The sequence below is a fragment of the Colossoma macropomum genome, unplaced genomic scaffold (assembly GCF_904425465.1).
Source record: "Colossoma macropomum unplaced genomic scaffold, Colossoma_macropomum, whole genome shotgun sequence".
Taxonomy (NCBI): Eukaryota; Metazoa; Chordata; class Actinopteri; order Characiformes; family Serrasalmidae; genus Colossoma; species Colossoma macropomum.
In genome coordinates, this window is record NW_023494788.1 from 32,461,245 (window position 1) to 32,475,391 (window position 14,147).

The 14,147-nt window shown below is 38.6% G+C and overlaps 1 protein-coding gene across 1 annotated transcript in view; it reads left to right on the forward strand.

Annotated features, from left to right (window-relative positions):
• LOC118807259 (teneurin-1-like) overlaps positions 1 to 14,147 on the forward strand; it is a 280,336-nt gene that overhangs the window by 211,716 nt on the left and 54,473 nt on the right. The window contains exons 18-21 of the mRNA XM_036569223.1: positions 2,656 to 2,923; positions 6,022 to 6,165; positions 11,178 to 11,427; positions 12,895 to 12,915. Of these exons, the coding sequence (XP_036425116.1) occupies positions 2,656 to 2,923; positions 6,022 to 6,165; positions 11,178 to 11,427; positions 12,895 to 12,915 (683 nt within the window). The remainder of the gene's footprint in view (positions 1 to 2,655; positions 2,924 to 6,021; positions 6,166 to 11,177; positions 11,428 to 12,894; positions 12,916 to 14,147) is intronic.

Genomic DNA, 14,147 nt, shown 5'->3' on the forward strand with positions numbered 1-14,147 from the left:
TAATTGTCACCAATAAAATTATCCTACAAGCTGACATTGACACAGCTAATTAGCTAACACAAGAACTGGCTAGCTAGCTATGTGATATTACCATGCAAAGTTTTAGCTGACTAGCTAAGATTACCCTAGGTAGCTAATATTACGAGTCAAAGCCTGGGCCCACTTTGTTAGCTTTGGTGTGCTATATGCTATGCAAAAGCATTGCCTGTCTAGCAGATACAGAAAATTTCAGTTGCTGGTCTTCTGTTTTGGGGTGGCGGTAGTGCTGTCGCCTCACAGCAAGAAGGGCCTGGGTTCGATTTGCGGCTGGGTGACCAGGGTCCTTTCTGTGTGGAGTTTGTATGTTCTCCCTAAGTCTGTGTGGGATCCTCCCACAGTCCAAAGACGTGTAGTCAGGCCAATTGGACATGCTAAATTGCCCCATGTGTGTGTGTATGGCTGTCTGTCTGCCCTGCGATGGACTGGTGACCTGTCCAGGGTGTATTCTACCTTCTGCCCGATGACAGTTCGGATAGGCTCCAGCACCCCTCCACCCCCCGTAACCCAGAAAGATAAGCGGTTTAGATGATGTGTGTGTGTGTTCTTCCATTTTTCTTTTCTTAGTTTGTTTGACGGTATAAGCCATCACAGATAGTGGCAGTTTTTGTGTTATTTTTTCTCCCATTATTTTTACCCAGCCGTCACAATGTGTCTTAACACAGCTCAGGTTTTAGCTTACTAGCTTTAAGGCTAAGCTGAGGCTCCTGCTATACCTATGTACCTTGAACATGCAACATGATTGGCAGGCAAGTAGATATGCCTCCTTGAACTGAGTGTGTCTATGTTGTTGGTCTACATCATTTGTTATTTCTCATGTTTACAGAACCTGGGGCAGCCACAGAGACAGATTTCTTTCTTTTGAGCATGTATTTTATTGACAGCTGCCAGATTGTGAGAATTTCACCAGATATTACAAAAAAATTCTTCTAACTTGAAAAATCAATGACCCCACTTTTATTTGACATAACATTAATTTGAAGGGATGGAAAAGTGGAGGTGGGAGTTTTACAGGGGGAACTGAAGTTATGGTATACCCTTGTATACCCTCCCAATCAAACCCTGGGTACACATACACATACAGTTCTATGAGGAAAGTTTGAAGTTCAAGCTCATATCTGAACAAAAAAAAATGGTAAAACAGTAAGCAGTAAAGGCAGTAAATTGAATCAGCTCTTTTCAGTTTAGTCCAATACTCAAAGTTAATTCAAATATGGTAATTTTACAGTATGGAGCCCCAGTGTGTTTGTTTTATGTTGATTGGTCTAGACAAGTAGTGCTACGGCAATGAAATCAGTCTGCTCATTTGGGAAAGGTGAGCGTAAAAAAAAAAAAAAAATCTAATGAATCAAGTTACCACGGCTATGTGGCACGGCAGTATTTTCAGGCTTCTTCCTGTGTGTTCCACTCCAATCAGACTGGCTCTCCTTATTTCCATAGCGAAATTGTACCCCATACAGATGTCACGGAGGAATCCAGCAGGCTGGGAATTATCGAGGTTTTGCACCGATTAACCTCCTATATGAGGTCACTTTGATCACGCATTAAAGAAAAATGTAATGGATATGCTGATTTCTTTTTTTAAATGAGGACATTATATATACTGGGTTTACAGTGCTGAGCAATTTGAAGCAAGATGATTGTCCTCACTGTGCCTCAGATTAATTTCATGCTTTGGTACTAATTAGCAGGCTAAGTGATAATGCAGGCAAAGTAGGAGGGGGGGCTATCGTGAGCTAGTGTCACCTCAATTCCCCAGATCTGTTTTAGCTTCCAAAATCCATGTGTCTCGGGCTGTGATCGTAGTGGCAGAATGGGCTAAATCTCCTGATTTTTTTGTAATCCATGCCATTGGCAGTAGATAATGCCATCCCCTGCCAAAGTTGAGCAGTCAAAATGAACAATTAGGATCGTAAGGGGATGGCGTTTAGCCACGCGTTACCTTCGTGGTGCCCGGGCTTGTTAGTAACCCATCCAGCATGGCATGAACAGGCTGAGCTCATTTGGTGATTTTGAGCCTCTAATGCCTTGATCTCTTGTTCGCCTGCTACACTGCTGTGGATGAGCATTTGAACAATTTTTTGCTATTAGAAAATTAACATTTGCTAAATTAGCAGATACTCTTACGAGTTGACAATAAAATGTGCAATCAGTGGAAGCTTCACCAGTGTAAAGTACCTTGCAAGGACTCATGGCAAGTGCCTGTTTTAGCTTTATCTTTTTAATTAATAAAAGACCTTGAGAGCAAATAATAGGTGCATCTTTTCATGTAATATGAAGACAATAAACACAGAAGTTCAGTTCAGCTGCGAACAGTTGCGAAGCAGAACTTTTCAAATTAATTAGTATTTTTTTTTTAAACTAAAAATATATTCCAAATATCCCCATGTCAAAATATTTTCAACTGTTATGAATATAAACTGAAAACAGGCATAGGGTCTTAACTGAACACAGGCATAGGGTCAATAACCACATGAGAATTTTTATTGATTTCTCTATACTTTGTAAAAGAGCAGAAGATCAGAAAACATACTGACTCACAGCACATTAATAAGGTAAATGACTACTAAGCTGAGTTTGGATATTTGTCCATTTGAATAACAGCGTGCACCCCTACAGGCTGTGCAGGAGGAGATTCTCATTCCGGGCAGCTTTGTGAAGCTCAGCTACCTCAGCACACGTGCGGCCGGATACCAGTCACTGCTGCGCATCATCCTTACACATGCCTCCATACCGCCGGGCCTCAGCAAGGTGCACGTGTCTGCCGTCATAGAGGGCAGGCAGTACCAGAAGTGGTACCCTGCTGCCCTGGGACTGGTCTATGTTCTGGCATGGAATAAGACTGACATCTACGGCCAGAAGGTTTGGGGTCTGACAGAGGCAGCTGGTAAGTGTCCAGCACAATAGAGATGTTCTTGTTTGATATAGTATTTAAATGCAATTACATAATGACATACTTAATTACATTGTTTGTTGCACAATTTATTACATTTACATACGTAGGGGACTGTGGGAAAAAAAAGAGGCCTTCAAAGTCTATTTTTAAATGCCTTGTTGTCTGAGGACAATTTTTCACCACTGCATGAAAAGCTTAAAGTAGTCTGCATTCAGAACATAATGTGACGAAATGGACACCCAAGCTTAACATCCACATATGTCCTTCTTGTACATCTCATGGGCATTTATATGGGTTTGGTCCCTTTGTGCTGCTTTAACAGCCTCCACTCTTGTGGCTGTGGAGATTTGCTTCTATTCAGCCACAAGAGCATTGTTGAGGTTGAGCATTGGCGTTAGGTGATAAGGTCTGGCTTGCAGTCGGCATTCCAAAGGTTTTGGACAGAGTTGAGGTCAAGGCTCTGTGCAGGCCAGTTAAGTTCTTCCACACCAAAAACAGCAAAGTATTTCTTTATGCACCTTGCTTGGTGCACAGGGGCATTATCATGCTGAAGCAGGAAACGACTCTGAAGACTGGAGCCAAAAAGTTGAAGGCACACAGTTGTCTAGAAACGGCCTCAGACCATTATTCCTCCTCCATCAAACTTTACTGTTGGTACTATGCATTCTGGCATACACCAAAACCAGACTGTCAGATGGTGAATCCACCAAACTCAGACTGCCAGATGGTGAAGTCTGGTCCGTCACTACAGAGAACCTGTTGCTTGTGCTCCAGATTCCAATGGCAGTGTGCTTTACACCACTCCGGCACTTAGGTTTGGTGCTGTTAAGCTTGTGCATAGCTGCTCGACCATGGCAACCCAATAAGCAGATGACATTGCTTCCAGAGTGTTGCAATCAATGACAGATGATGTTTACAAGGTACAGGCTTCAGCACTCTGTGATCCTATTCTTTGAGCTTGTGTAGTCTAGTGCTTCACAGTATGACCCATTTTGATGCCTTTGTTTGTCTAAGGAGATTGCATCTGTTGTATATGGTTCATTCTACTGAATTAGCTCAAACTGTGGCCCCATGTCAAAAAACAATAAAAAAAAACAGTATTCAGATCTTCAATAATTACAAGGATTATATTACAATCTATTTAAACCCAAGGTTTTAATTCAGATACTATTTAGCTATTATTTTTGTTTTATTTTTTACGTATGTTTTTTAGAATATTTTTATTTATTTTTGATTTATTTAAATAAAATAAATATAGTTAAGGTATAGGGGGAAAGGATTTTAATCTACAGTCCAAGTCAGTTAAAAGTCCAAAATGTCTTTTAAACTGTGACTTTCAAGTAGTTTGATAGAATGATCTATATAGCGTAAATGTCATAACTCACTAATTATCCTAATATTTATTGATTGTAGCAGTCAATATTACAATTGTAGAGCTTTTAAAATGACTGCACTCTTTCATATTGTGTCATACTTACAGGCTTTAGCTTTCAGATCCTGCTGAGCATTAAGTGCTAATGAAGCTGCACCTTTAAACTAGAGCGCCTTTTTGTTATCTTTCATCTCTGTCTTTTGGACACGCAGGGAAACCCAGTATCACAACCCACAAGCAGAAGCATCTCATTTGTGGTATGGCGGCTGTGCATTGTAGCCTGGCCCGAAGCGCAAGTGGAAAATTGGTGTCGGAGCTCTGAGTAGCGCCTCATAGCCAACTGCTTCTTCTTAGGCTCTTTAGCATGTGTTGTAATGAGCTGGGTGCAAGTGTCTCATTTTCGCTCGTGTTTTAAGAAGCCTCTCTCCTGATTGCAGCACGGGGTCGCGTTAGCGCGGCTGGGAGAGCGCTTTGATTAGCATCGCTCTGCTCATCAGTTCTTTTATGTTTGCTCCTGCAGAATGAATTTGATATGCCGCCCTATAGTATGTAATTAACCCATCTTCTTTTGCTTCAAAATTGATATTTGGGTGGAGTGTGTGCAGTGTCACTCAGCCAAGTGGCCTGAGCTGAGCGCAGCAGCACCTCACACTTCAATTAGTCTGAAGTCCTTCAAGGGGTTTTTCTGCCATGTTCATAGAAATCCAATATAATCCCACAGCCAAAGTTCAAGAGGGCCTCTTGCAGCCTGTCACTTACTTTCTTTGCTTTCTCTCTCTTATTCTCTCTCTCTCTCTCTCTCTCTCTCTCTCTCTCTCTCTCTCTGTCTGTCTCTCTCTTAATTCCTCTCTTTCTATCTCTCTTCCTGTCAGTCTCTCTCATTTGTCTTTGCCTCTCATCTCTCTCTCTCTCTTTCTCTGTCTCTCTCTCTCTGTCCCTTTCCAGCCGCACCCTGAGGCTTTCTCACCATTATTTTGCAAATGTCTCTTATAGACCGACCTAATTCTCCAGAGGACATGAGCAGCCGGATAATCATCATAGTCATAACGGATACTAGCCTGCTTTTGGAAACACCTACATTTTTTTTTTCCGCCCCCACCACCCATTTTCAGCTATGTTGATTCATCTCCTTGGCTCATTATGGTGTATTTTCACTTTCAATTTACCATTATGTGCCGTATTCTCCCAGTGCAGTTTATTTTGGTTACACCCCCCCCCATCTATGGGTTTTTGGCTCTTATTGTTTTGTTATGATGTTGATGAATCGGGCCATATGAGAGCTGTTATGGGCTAGTTACTTACTGTTGCTCTCCGCTAGACTTCCATTCATAACAATTACACCCGTGATCAAATCATTAAACATGCATTATGTCACCTTTCGGGAAAAAAAATTGCCTCTGCAAAAAGGGCCTGTGGTGAACTGACAAACAGAGGCACCACGGTGGGAGTAGAACTGAGCCTACAGTTTTGGACTCCAGCAGGAGCTAAAGTTTACTGCCACATTGAAACTCCATTAATCATTGCATTAATCACAAAGCTGTCAATAATGGGCGTGTTTGGCAGGCGCAGACGTCAGGAGCTGAGATGTCAGCCACAAGGCTCTGCGTGCGTCCATTGATTAAGATGCATGACGTTTGGATGTGTTACAGAGCACTCTGAGCTTTTGCTTTGCCAGCACCACCATCTGACATGGCCTTGCTCATGTGTGTGTGTGCAGTGTCTGTGGGATACGAGTATGAATCCTGCCCAGACTTCGTTTTATGGGAGAGAAGGAGCGCTCTAATCCAGGGCTTTGAGATGATGGGCTCCAACTTGGGCGGATGGACCTTGGACAAACACCATGTTCTGAATGTGCAAAGTGGTAAGATGGAGACCAACCATGCACCACAACAAGGAATGGTTATTCTCATGAACAAGACAAATAGTGTTTTTGGTCATAAGAACACCATATATCACAAGAATAAGAGCTTACATTTGTAAATACAGTAAAAAAAGTACCAAGAACTCCTTGTTTTCAAAAAAATAGTTCATATCTTGTGAGCTAATTTGAAGAACAAATCTTGGTTACGCATTTCTCCTGGACACCTCCAGCCATCATATGGCATCGTATTCCATCACCAACACACTTCACTTCACTTAACAAGTATTGGATGATAACTACAAATAATTCTGGGCTTCATAGTGGAGAGGTTTGGAAATGGTTAAACAAACACACAGACATTCATGAAATTACAACTCATATGTTATTATTATAATATTAGTGTTTTTCTGAGTTAATAAATGCTTACTGTCAAGATCAAATTGCCTAAATCTTTTGCACAGTCCTGTCATATGTAAATATGGTATTTTGCGGTTTTATCTCATTACCGCAAGACAATGACAGCCATTGAGGTTTTTCTTTTTACTTGTGCCTCATAAACTTTTGTTAAATGGGGTCACATCCTTATAGTTCAAATTCTCACTCTGACAACTACATAACTTACATACTGAACTCATAATAGTTACCAAATAATTACTCTATCCTAAGATTCCTAAGAATCCTATTTGTAATCCTAATGACTAAATAATAAGCCTCGTTTTACTTGTGCCACAACCTTTTGAAATCATTAGAGTACAGAGATTCAACAGTTAAGAATAATACCAGCTCATTTTTCTAGAAAAAGCAAAAAATGATAAATTTTGTTAACAAGAAACAAATTTGGACATATTGCGGTAATGAGAACTGTGGTAAAATATTTGAAAAAAAATTAAATAAATAAAACTCCACAAACCTTTTGCTGTTCCATATAGATCTTCAACTGGCCCACTAAATGATATGAATATTGTTTATCTGCATGATGCTTATGACAGTAAAATATTTATGGACATGATTTGAGGCAGTTTTGTGGGAATGAGCCATTGTACAAACTCTATATTTCTCATATGTCCATCAGGCTCTGTTTCTTACTTTAAGTGAGACCAGTAGGAGAATAAAATGTGCATTATCATCTTGCAACTTAATCACTGTTATGAGGACCCCCTAAACCCTGAGATCCTTGTTTTTTGTGATCATAGTGCAATAATAAGCCTAAAACATGATAAAACCCTAGAAACTCTAGCAAATGTAGTGAAAAAATAGATTTAAGAAAAAGCGGTAGTCAGATATCACAAAGGCAAGTGGTAAATACAAGTAATAGACAATAATAAAGATTAAATAAATAAAGAATAGATAAATTCTTTCGCCAAGCAGTAGTAGTTTGTTAACATTAGCTGTGATTTTCAATTCCACAATGGTCTTAAATGTGTTTCAGCCAATCAGGTTTTAGAACCAGAACTATCCGTTATATAAAATTAGTTTTGTCAGACATTATATTGACTTAATTATATGATGCTTCATTTAAAATTAGTAACCGTGACTGAGTTGTTTGTTCTTATTTGTTATGGCTAAAATAATTGTTAGTTGTATTTAGTTAGTAATTGACTGAAGTTGCCTATTTATATTGAGGTGAGGTGATAAATAGTGTCAACAAAACCATGTTTCATAATAACCCAGAGTTCTACAGTGCAAACAAAATGCTCACATGTGAACAGAATTTTGATTTAGGAGCAATCGAGTGAGAATAGACTTTGAGTTGCCTGCTATTTTATTATGCATGTTTCTTATGCGTGAATACACACATGCAGAATTTTTTTTGTGATATGTGCCGCTGAAAAAAATCGAATGATACTATTTTAACAGGGCATAACGAGACAATTAGCTTATTAGCTCATGGCGTATGTCACAATAAAACTAACTTGCCACATAACAAACTTGCAAAGCAGTCAGATATCATGGTTTAGTTAAGAACTACAGGTTTTTTGCCTTTGCTGCAGTCTCAACGGTAGTAAACGCAAACTGCTCTTCATTCAGTAGCATTGGCCGTCCATGTTAGCGACATTTTCATTAATTTAATTTAATAAAAAGAAATTTTAGTCTACTATAAAAAACATACACAGCAATGCATTATGTCCTTTATTTCAATAAATGTAAAGCTCTCAAGGTGTTACAGTAATGGCTGCTCAGCAAACAGACATACAGGCCAAACTAATAAGAACTGCTGGGACTTTATGTTGATTTGATGAGGCAGAAACACAGATGAAAGGAAAGAATAAATGAAAAGTCAGAAAATAAAATTGCCTAATCATGTTCAGGTAATCTTCAAGAGCTGGGAGAATGTAGGAAACATCTGAATTAAATGCTGAATAAAATAGCCTGTGCTTGTGATTTTAAATGTAATGTCCCATGTTGCACCACACCATTGCAGGTGCTAGGTGCTAATGGGAAAATATAGCAATATGCCAAATATAGCCATTATACCTTTAAACTGCACTTGCTCACACATAGCCATAAAACTTAAAATTCTCACTCTGATAACAGCACAACTTACATATTAAATTCGTAACAGGTCCAAAATAATTCATATTAGTTACTAAATCCCAAGATTAATGACCCAATAATCAGCCTAGGGCTCAAAAGGTTAAGCTTTTTTTTTATTGAGTAGTTTTATCGACATGTGCTTTTTGTAGGACCATATAAAAGGTTTAGTTTAAAACTTAAAAAAATCTTGCTGTTTATGCGACTACCTTTGGCTGTTGGAAATTACTGTAGATGAATGTGCATATAAAATTCAGTCTGACTGAAAGCTAGAAAGAGAACTGGAAGGCACATAGTAATAAAGAGAGCATGCAGGCTGAAAGTAACAGCTAGGCAACTGCAGGAAAGTCCCTTATCCTTACATTTACATGCTGTCATTTAGCTGAAGCGCTTGCCCAAAGCAACTTACATGAGCTAACTGCAGGGGCAGTCCCACCTGGAGCAACTTGTGGTAAAGTGCCTTGCTCAAGGGCACCATCAGCTGGGCTTATAGCCCACGACTTCCTGAACCAAGCCAAGTTCTCTGACCACAGGGTCACCACCACACATTTTGAATTAGTTCCCAATTTACTATAAATTAAAGATTGTGGCATAGATTACATTAACTTGCATTTGACCAATTAAAAAGTACCACGGAACAGATGTTCAACTGCTAAAACATCTCCTCCCTTTACTTAGGAAGCATATGGTGGAGGAGAAAGCAGATATTTCATACTGCGTTGTCAGAGCATCAGACTTGATAATAATAGAAAACAACACATCCAAAGATGTGCTAAATGTGGGCAAAACAACTGCAAGTGAAATGTGATATTGACTAACCTCCTTGAACAAGAGGAAAATGTGAGGTTTAATAGTCACTATCAAAGCCATTTTAAACAGCAAAATGTTTATTTGCTACAAAAAATGCATTGCTGTGCAATGCCCAGTTTTATTTGGCACAGAGGTTGGAGGGATAATCCAACTTTGTTCACCTAATCTCTAACTGCTGCATCTGCACCCTAAGGTCATTTGTAATGGATGATAATTTGTGCTTAGAAGAGGACAGAAAACATGATTCAAAACACACTAATAATGAAAGCCAATCAGCAAGTGCGTCAGCAGCTTTTTGCTGCATATTGGCTTTTATTAGAAGTGGCTCTCTGTTCTTTTATTAAGTACAGGGAAATGCATCAACATTATTTTCTGTTTTAATTGACAAACACTACAGCATGTAGAGATTGGGCTAAAAAGTATTTTTTTATGCCTTTAAGACTGATGTAGCAACTACTTTCATTTAATCAACTCTTCTCCGTTAATCATGTGATTTCTCAGTGCTGTTATTGCGTTTATTTGATATGTAAAGAACATGATCTCACAAAGCCAAAAACTTAAATAAATATTTAAAATAAGTAAATATTTGTTTGTCTCACAAACTAACTTTTTGAAAAAGAAACCACACAAATAGGAATGTGTCACATATCACTCATGCTTCTACAGAGCCCTGCTGGTGACATCCCACACAAATAAAAATAATGCTTGGCCATGCCTTATTTACGCATGGGAATGAGATCTTAATGCATGGCCATGACTTAGTAAGGCGTGCGAACGAGATCCTCATGCGTAGCCATGACTAAGTGAGGCGTGGAAACAAGATCATGCCTTACAAGATCTTGGCCACTCATTAGGATCTCGTTCCCACACCTTACTAAATCGTGGCCACACATTATTTTTGTTAATACAGGATGTCACCAGCAGGGCTCCGTGTGCTTCATATTTACTCTGAATGAACAAAACAATAAAAAGAGCTTACTGTTCAGAATTTTGCTCTAAATTAGCTTGCATGTTCACTTGGTAAAAATCAGAGTGCATCTACTCGTGCATCTTTTAAACAGTGATAGAAAACAAGGCAGCACACAGAAAGCATCAATTCTACACACACCGAACTCCTCTGATGGCAAATTAAAGTCCATATCACATATTACACAAAACTAGAAGTGAACTGGATATTTATCTTCAAATTTTTAACAGTTTTATTGGATTTAAGTTCTATTTTTTATTATTGCCATTGTAATTGATTTTTTTAAATGAATAAAGCTCTTAGTTTCGTCACAGCACAGCTGTCTTGTGGAAAGGTGTGAACAGTTTTCACAGCATGGGGTTCTCCCCTTTAACCCCTCATTGCTTAGTAGCAGCTCAGCATAGTCACAACATTCACACACAGAGAGCCACCAGTGTCCACATTAATATAATAACAGAGTGAAGAGGAAAAAAATGTTATATTTGATTATATTAATTAAAAATATCTGAGTCAGTTTCCATTCCACTGGTAGAATGGCCACAAGAGGGGCTGCAGAAAGAGGTTAAATGAGTTTAAGGGGCCAACGCTAAATTCTCAGAATGGGTCACCAGGGAGACACTCAGTTCAAACATCTCAAGCAAAGAATTTCAAAAGATTTTACATGCCAAACATCTCAGTGCCTCCTCCACTACTCTGTATCCAGGTATCTTGCACAAAGGAAATGGAGAGAACATCTTCATCTCCCAGCAGCCTCCAGTCATCAGCACGGTGATGGGAAATGGCTACTACCGAACCATTCCCTGTGCGGGCTGCAGCGGCCCGGCCTTGGAGGGCAAGCTCTTCGCCCCTGTGGCCTTGGCCTGTGGTTCTGATGGCAGCATCTATGTGGGTGACTTCAACTTCGTGCGCAGGATCCTTCCTAGTGGCTACACCTACAACATCCTGGAGCTCAAGTAAAAACTTTTTTAAGACCCACTTTAATTGGATAGTCCTCTGTAGATTTTGTACTAATGTTTGTACTAACTCAGTTATTAGCAGTGGATAAGGTGCTTATGGACAGGTGATGCTAATAGTTAAGCCTGATCAATATATTAGTAACTCAGACATTTACTGATGTTAGTGTTGATTAAGCACTGAAAACAAGTGGCTCTTATATTGAAACGAATTTGCGACATCAGAAAAATACTCACTTTTGAAGCATGAATGGTTTCTTACTCAGATGCAGGTCTTTATCAGCCCAGACCTGTAAAATGTATTCTAAGCTAACAATAAGGATAAGAATAAAATGTTATAACACAAAAAGAATGTTTTCCTAGGAAGAGAACTAATAAAAAAACAAAAATAGCTACCAGATATCAGGAACTCAAATAAAAATGATTTTATTAATTTTATTTCTGTTTAAGAAATGTGACCAGGAAATGAAAACTCACTGAAAATTAAGCATATAAGATGAGAAATACAATTATAACACTACATTAGCCTTAAAGGGGCGTTCTGGCCCAAAACTAGCACTTAATATGTTATTTGTCATTTTAGGTAATATTCCGTAGAGCAGCATTGTATCCCTCAGCAAAATGTCAATTTGACAAAATTAAAGAAAGCAATAAAAAAAGTCGAAGAAATACAGATGTGATATTCGGCTTCTTAGCAGTAACGTTTGCTCTCTGGATTTCCTCCACATTAGAAAAAAAAATCAAATAGCCCCCCTCCAACTCCCTATCACCCCCTCCACCAAAAGTTCCTCCCAGCTGTAAAATACATCATTGGGGGTTTTCGAAGTTTTCAAATTAGAAAGTCTCACTCTGAACAGGAGTGCAAGTAGGCGTGTTTACAACTAATGCAGTGGTTAAATTTTTCATTCTGACTGGAGTGCCCCTTTAAAAGTGTCCCAATTTAATTAATACCTGCAAAGTACCTGCAGAGGACCATCCAAGTAAAGTTACTCCTGTTTCTTGTTACTTCCACACCTCTCCCCCCGACACCCCCTCTGAGAAAATGTCAGATGACTAAGGCTCTCTGATGCTTTCTGATTTAAAGTCGTCCTTGGCCCCCTTTTTGCTTTTGCTCTGTCACCTCTTTGTTAATTGTTAATTGCTTGCGGGGAGAAGATGCTCTTGCGTGTTTTACAACATTTGTCACTGCAGAGAGGAGTACAGGCAAAGACAAAAGCACAAATAACTTGAGATGACATTGTGCCCAAAGGTATAAAGATGATTCATCGGAAACACAATATAAACTCAAGCTGAAGTCGCTGCAGTGATGTCAAAAAATCCTCTCCTTGCCATAAATCAGTAAATCAGCCACATTCTAACAATAGTGTGATGCATTTGAATGGACACTGTATATTGTTGACTTTATGAGAATATGTTCTGAAGATAAACTTTGTCCTCTTTTCTCTCCTCATAATGTCTATCCATCAGGAACAGGGACACAAGACACAGGTAGGATTTCATCACCACTCTCAACTTTTCCCCAAAGAATACACAGCCAACCAAATCACCTCTAAATAACCACAGGCAGTGTCACTGACAGTTATTGGCAGCAGTGTCGTTTTCACACCCATACTAGCATACTTTATTTTTCTTCACTGTTACTTTCCTAAATTCACTTGTTTGAACTTGGATACAGTTCAGGCAAAGCAAATAGGACCTTGTTTATTAATTCTATTAATTCTATTAATAAACAAGTTGAATCAATATGAATAATTAACATTATCCTTTGTAATTCAGTTGTTAACTCTCAAATGTTTTAATATGTTATCAGTATGCATCAGTCATGTGTGTGGTTGTTTAGGTATAAGTAAAAAAAAATATATATATATATTTATATATACACACACAAACACACACATACACACACACATACAACACTTAATTTATGTTAGTCTTTTAATAAGTTATTAAATACGTGTAATTCAAGTGTTAGGATAAAAAAACAGAAAACATTTAATGTTGCATTACAACTATATGTAATATCACATTTTCAGCATTTACTGTGTCCACCCTTTGCCTTTATTACAGCTTCCATTATTTTCGGGAGACTTGCTTTCAGTTTTTCACAGGAATCTGCAGGGATATTTTTCTATGCTCCTCAAAGTGCAGTCTTAGAATGTGGTTGCATTTTCTGTTTCTCACCATCCAAGTAATCCCAACACATACAATGATCTTGAGGTCTGTGCTCTGGTGTGGCCAGTCAGTTGTTGTGAGAACACCTTCAATTTGTTTGTTTGCACATTTTCTTTTCAGAAATGGGTTCTTGACAACTGCACATTCTTTAAGACCCATAGCATTGAGTTGTCTTTTCACTGCGGAAGGATGAACAGAAACAGCTGTGAATTGAAGCAAGAGTGGAGCTTAATTTTCTCTTAAGTGCTGTTTATCTGATTGTAACAGTTTTGGTGGTCTAGCAGGTCTTGCACAATTGTTGGGAGTCCCATTTTCTTTAAGTCTTTTAATCGATTTTGAACTCCAGTTTTGGAGTTTTTTCACTTAATTTTCCTTACCTATACAAGTGGATTATTTTGCGTCTAATCTCCTCAGAAACATCTCCTGAAAAATAAAATGAATGACTTGACCAGAAAAAAATGACTGGAAATTTAATATGATGAGTGGTCTCTGGTGTATATATTTATGCATTTATAAAAAACCTGTTGAAGGTAACAATAAACATACCA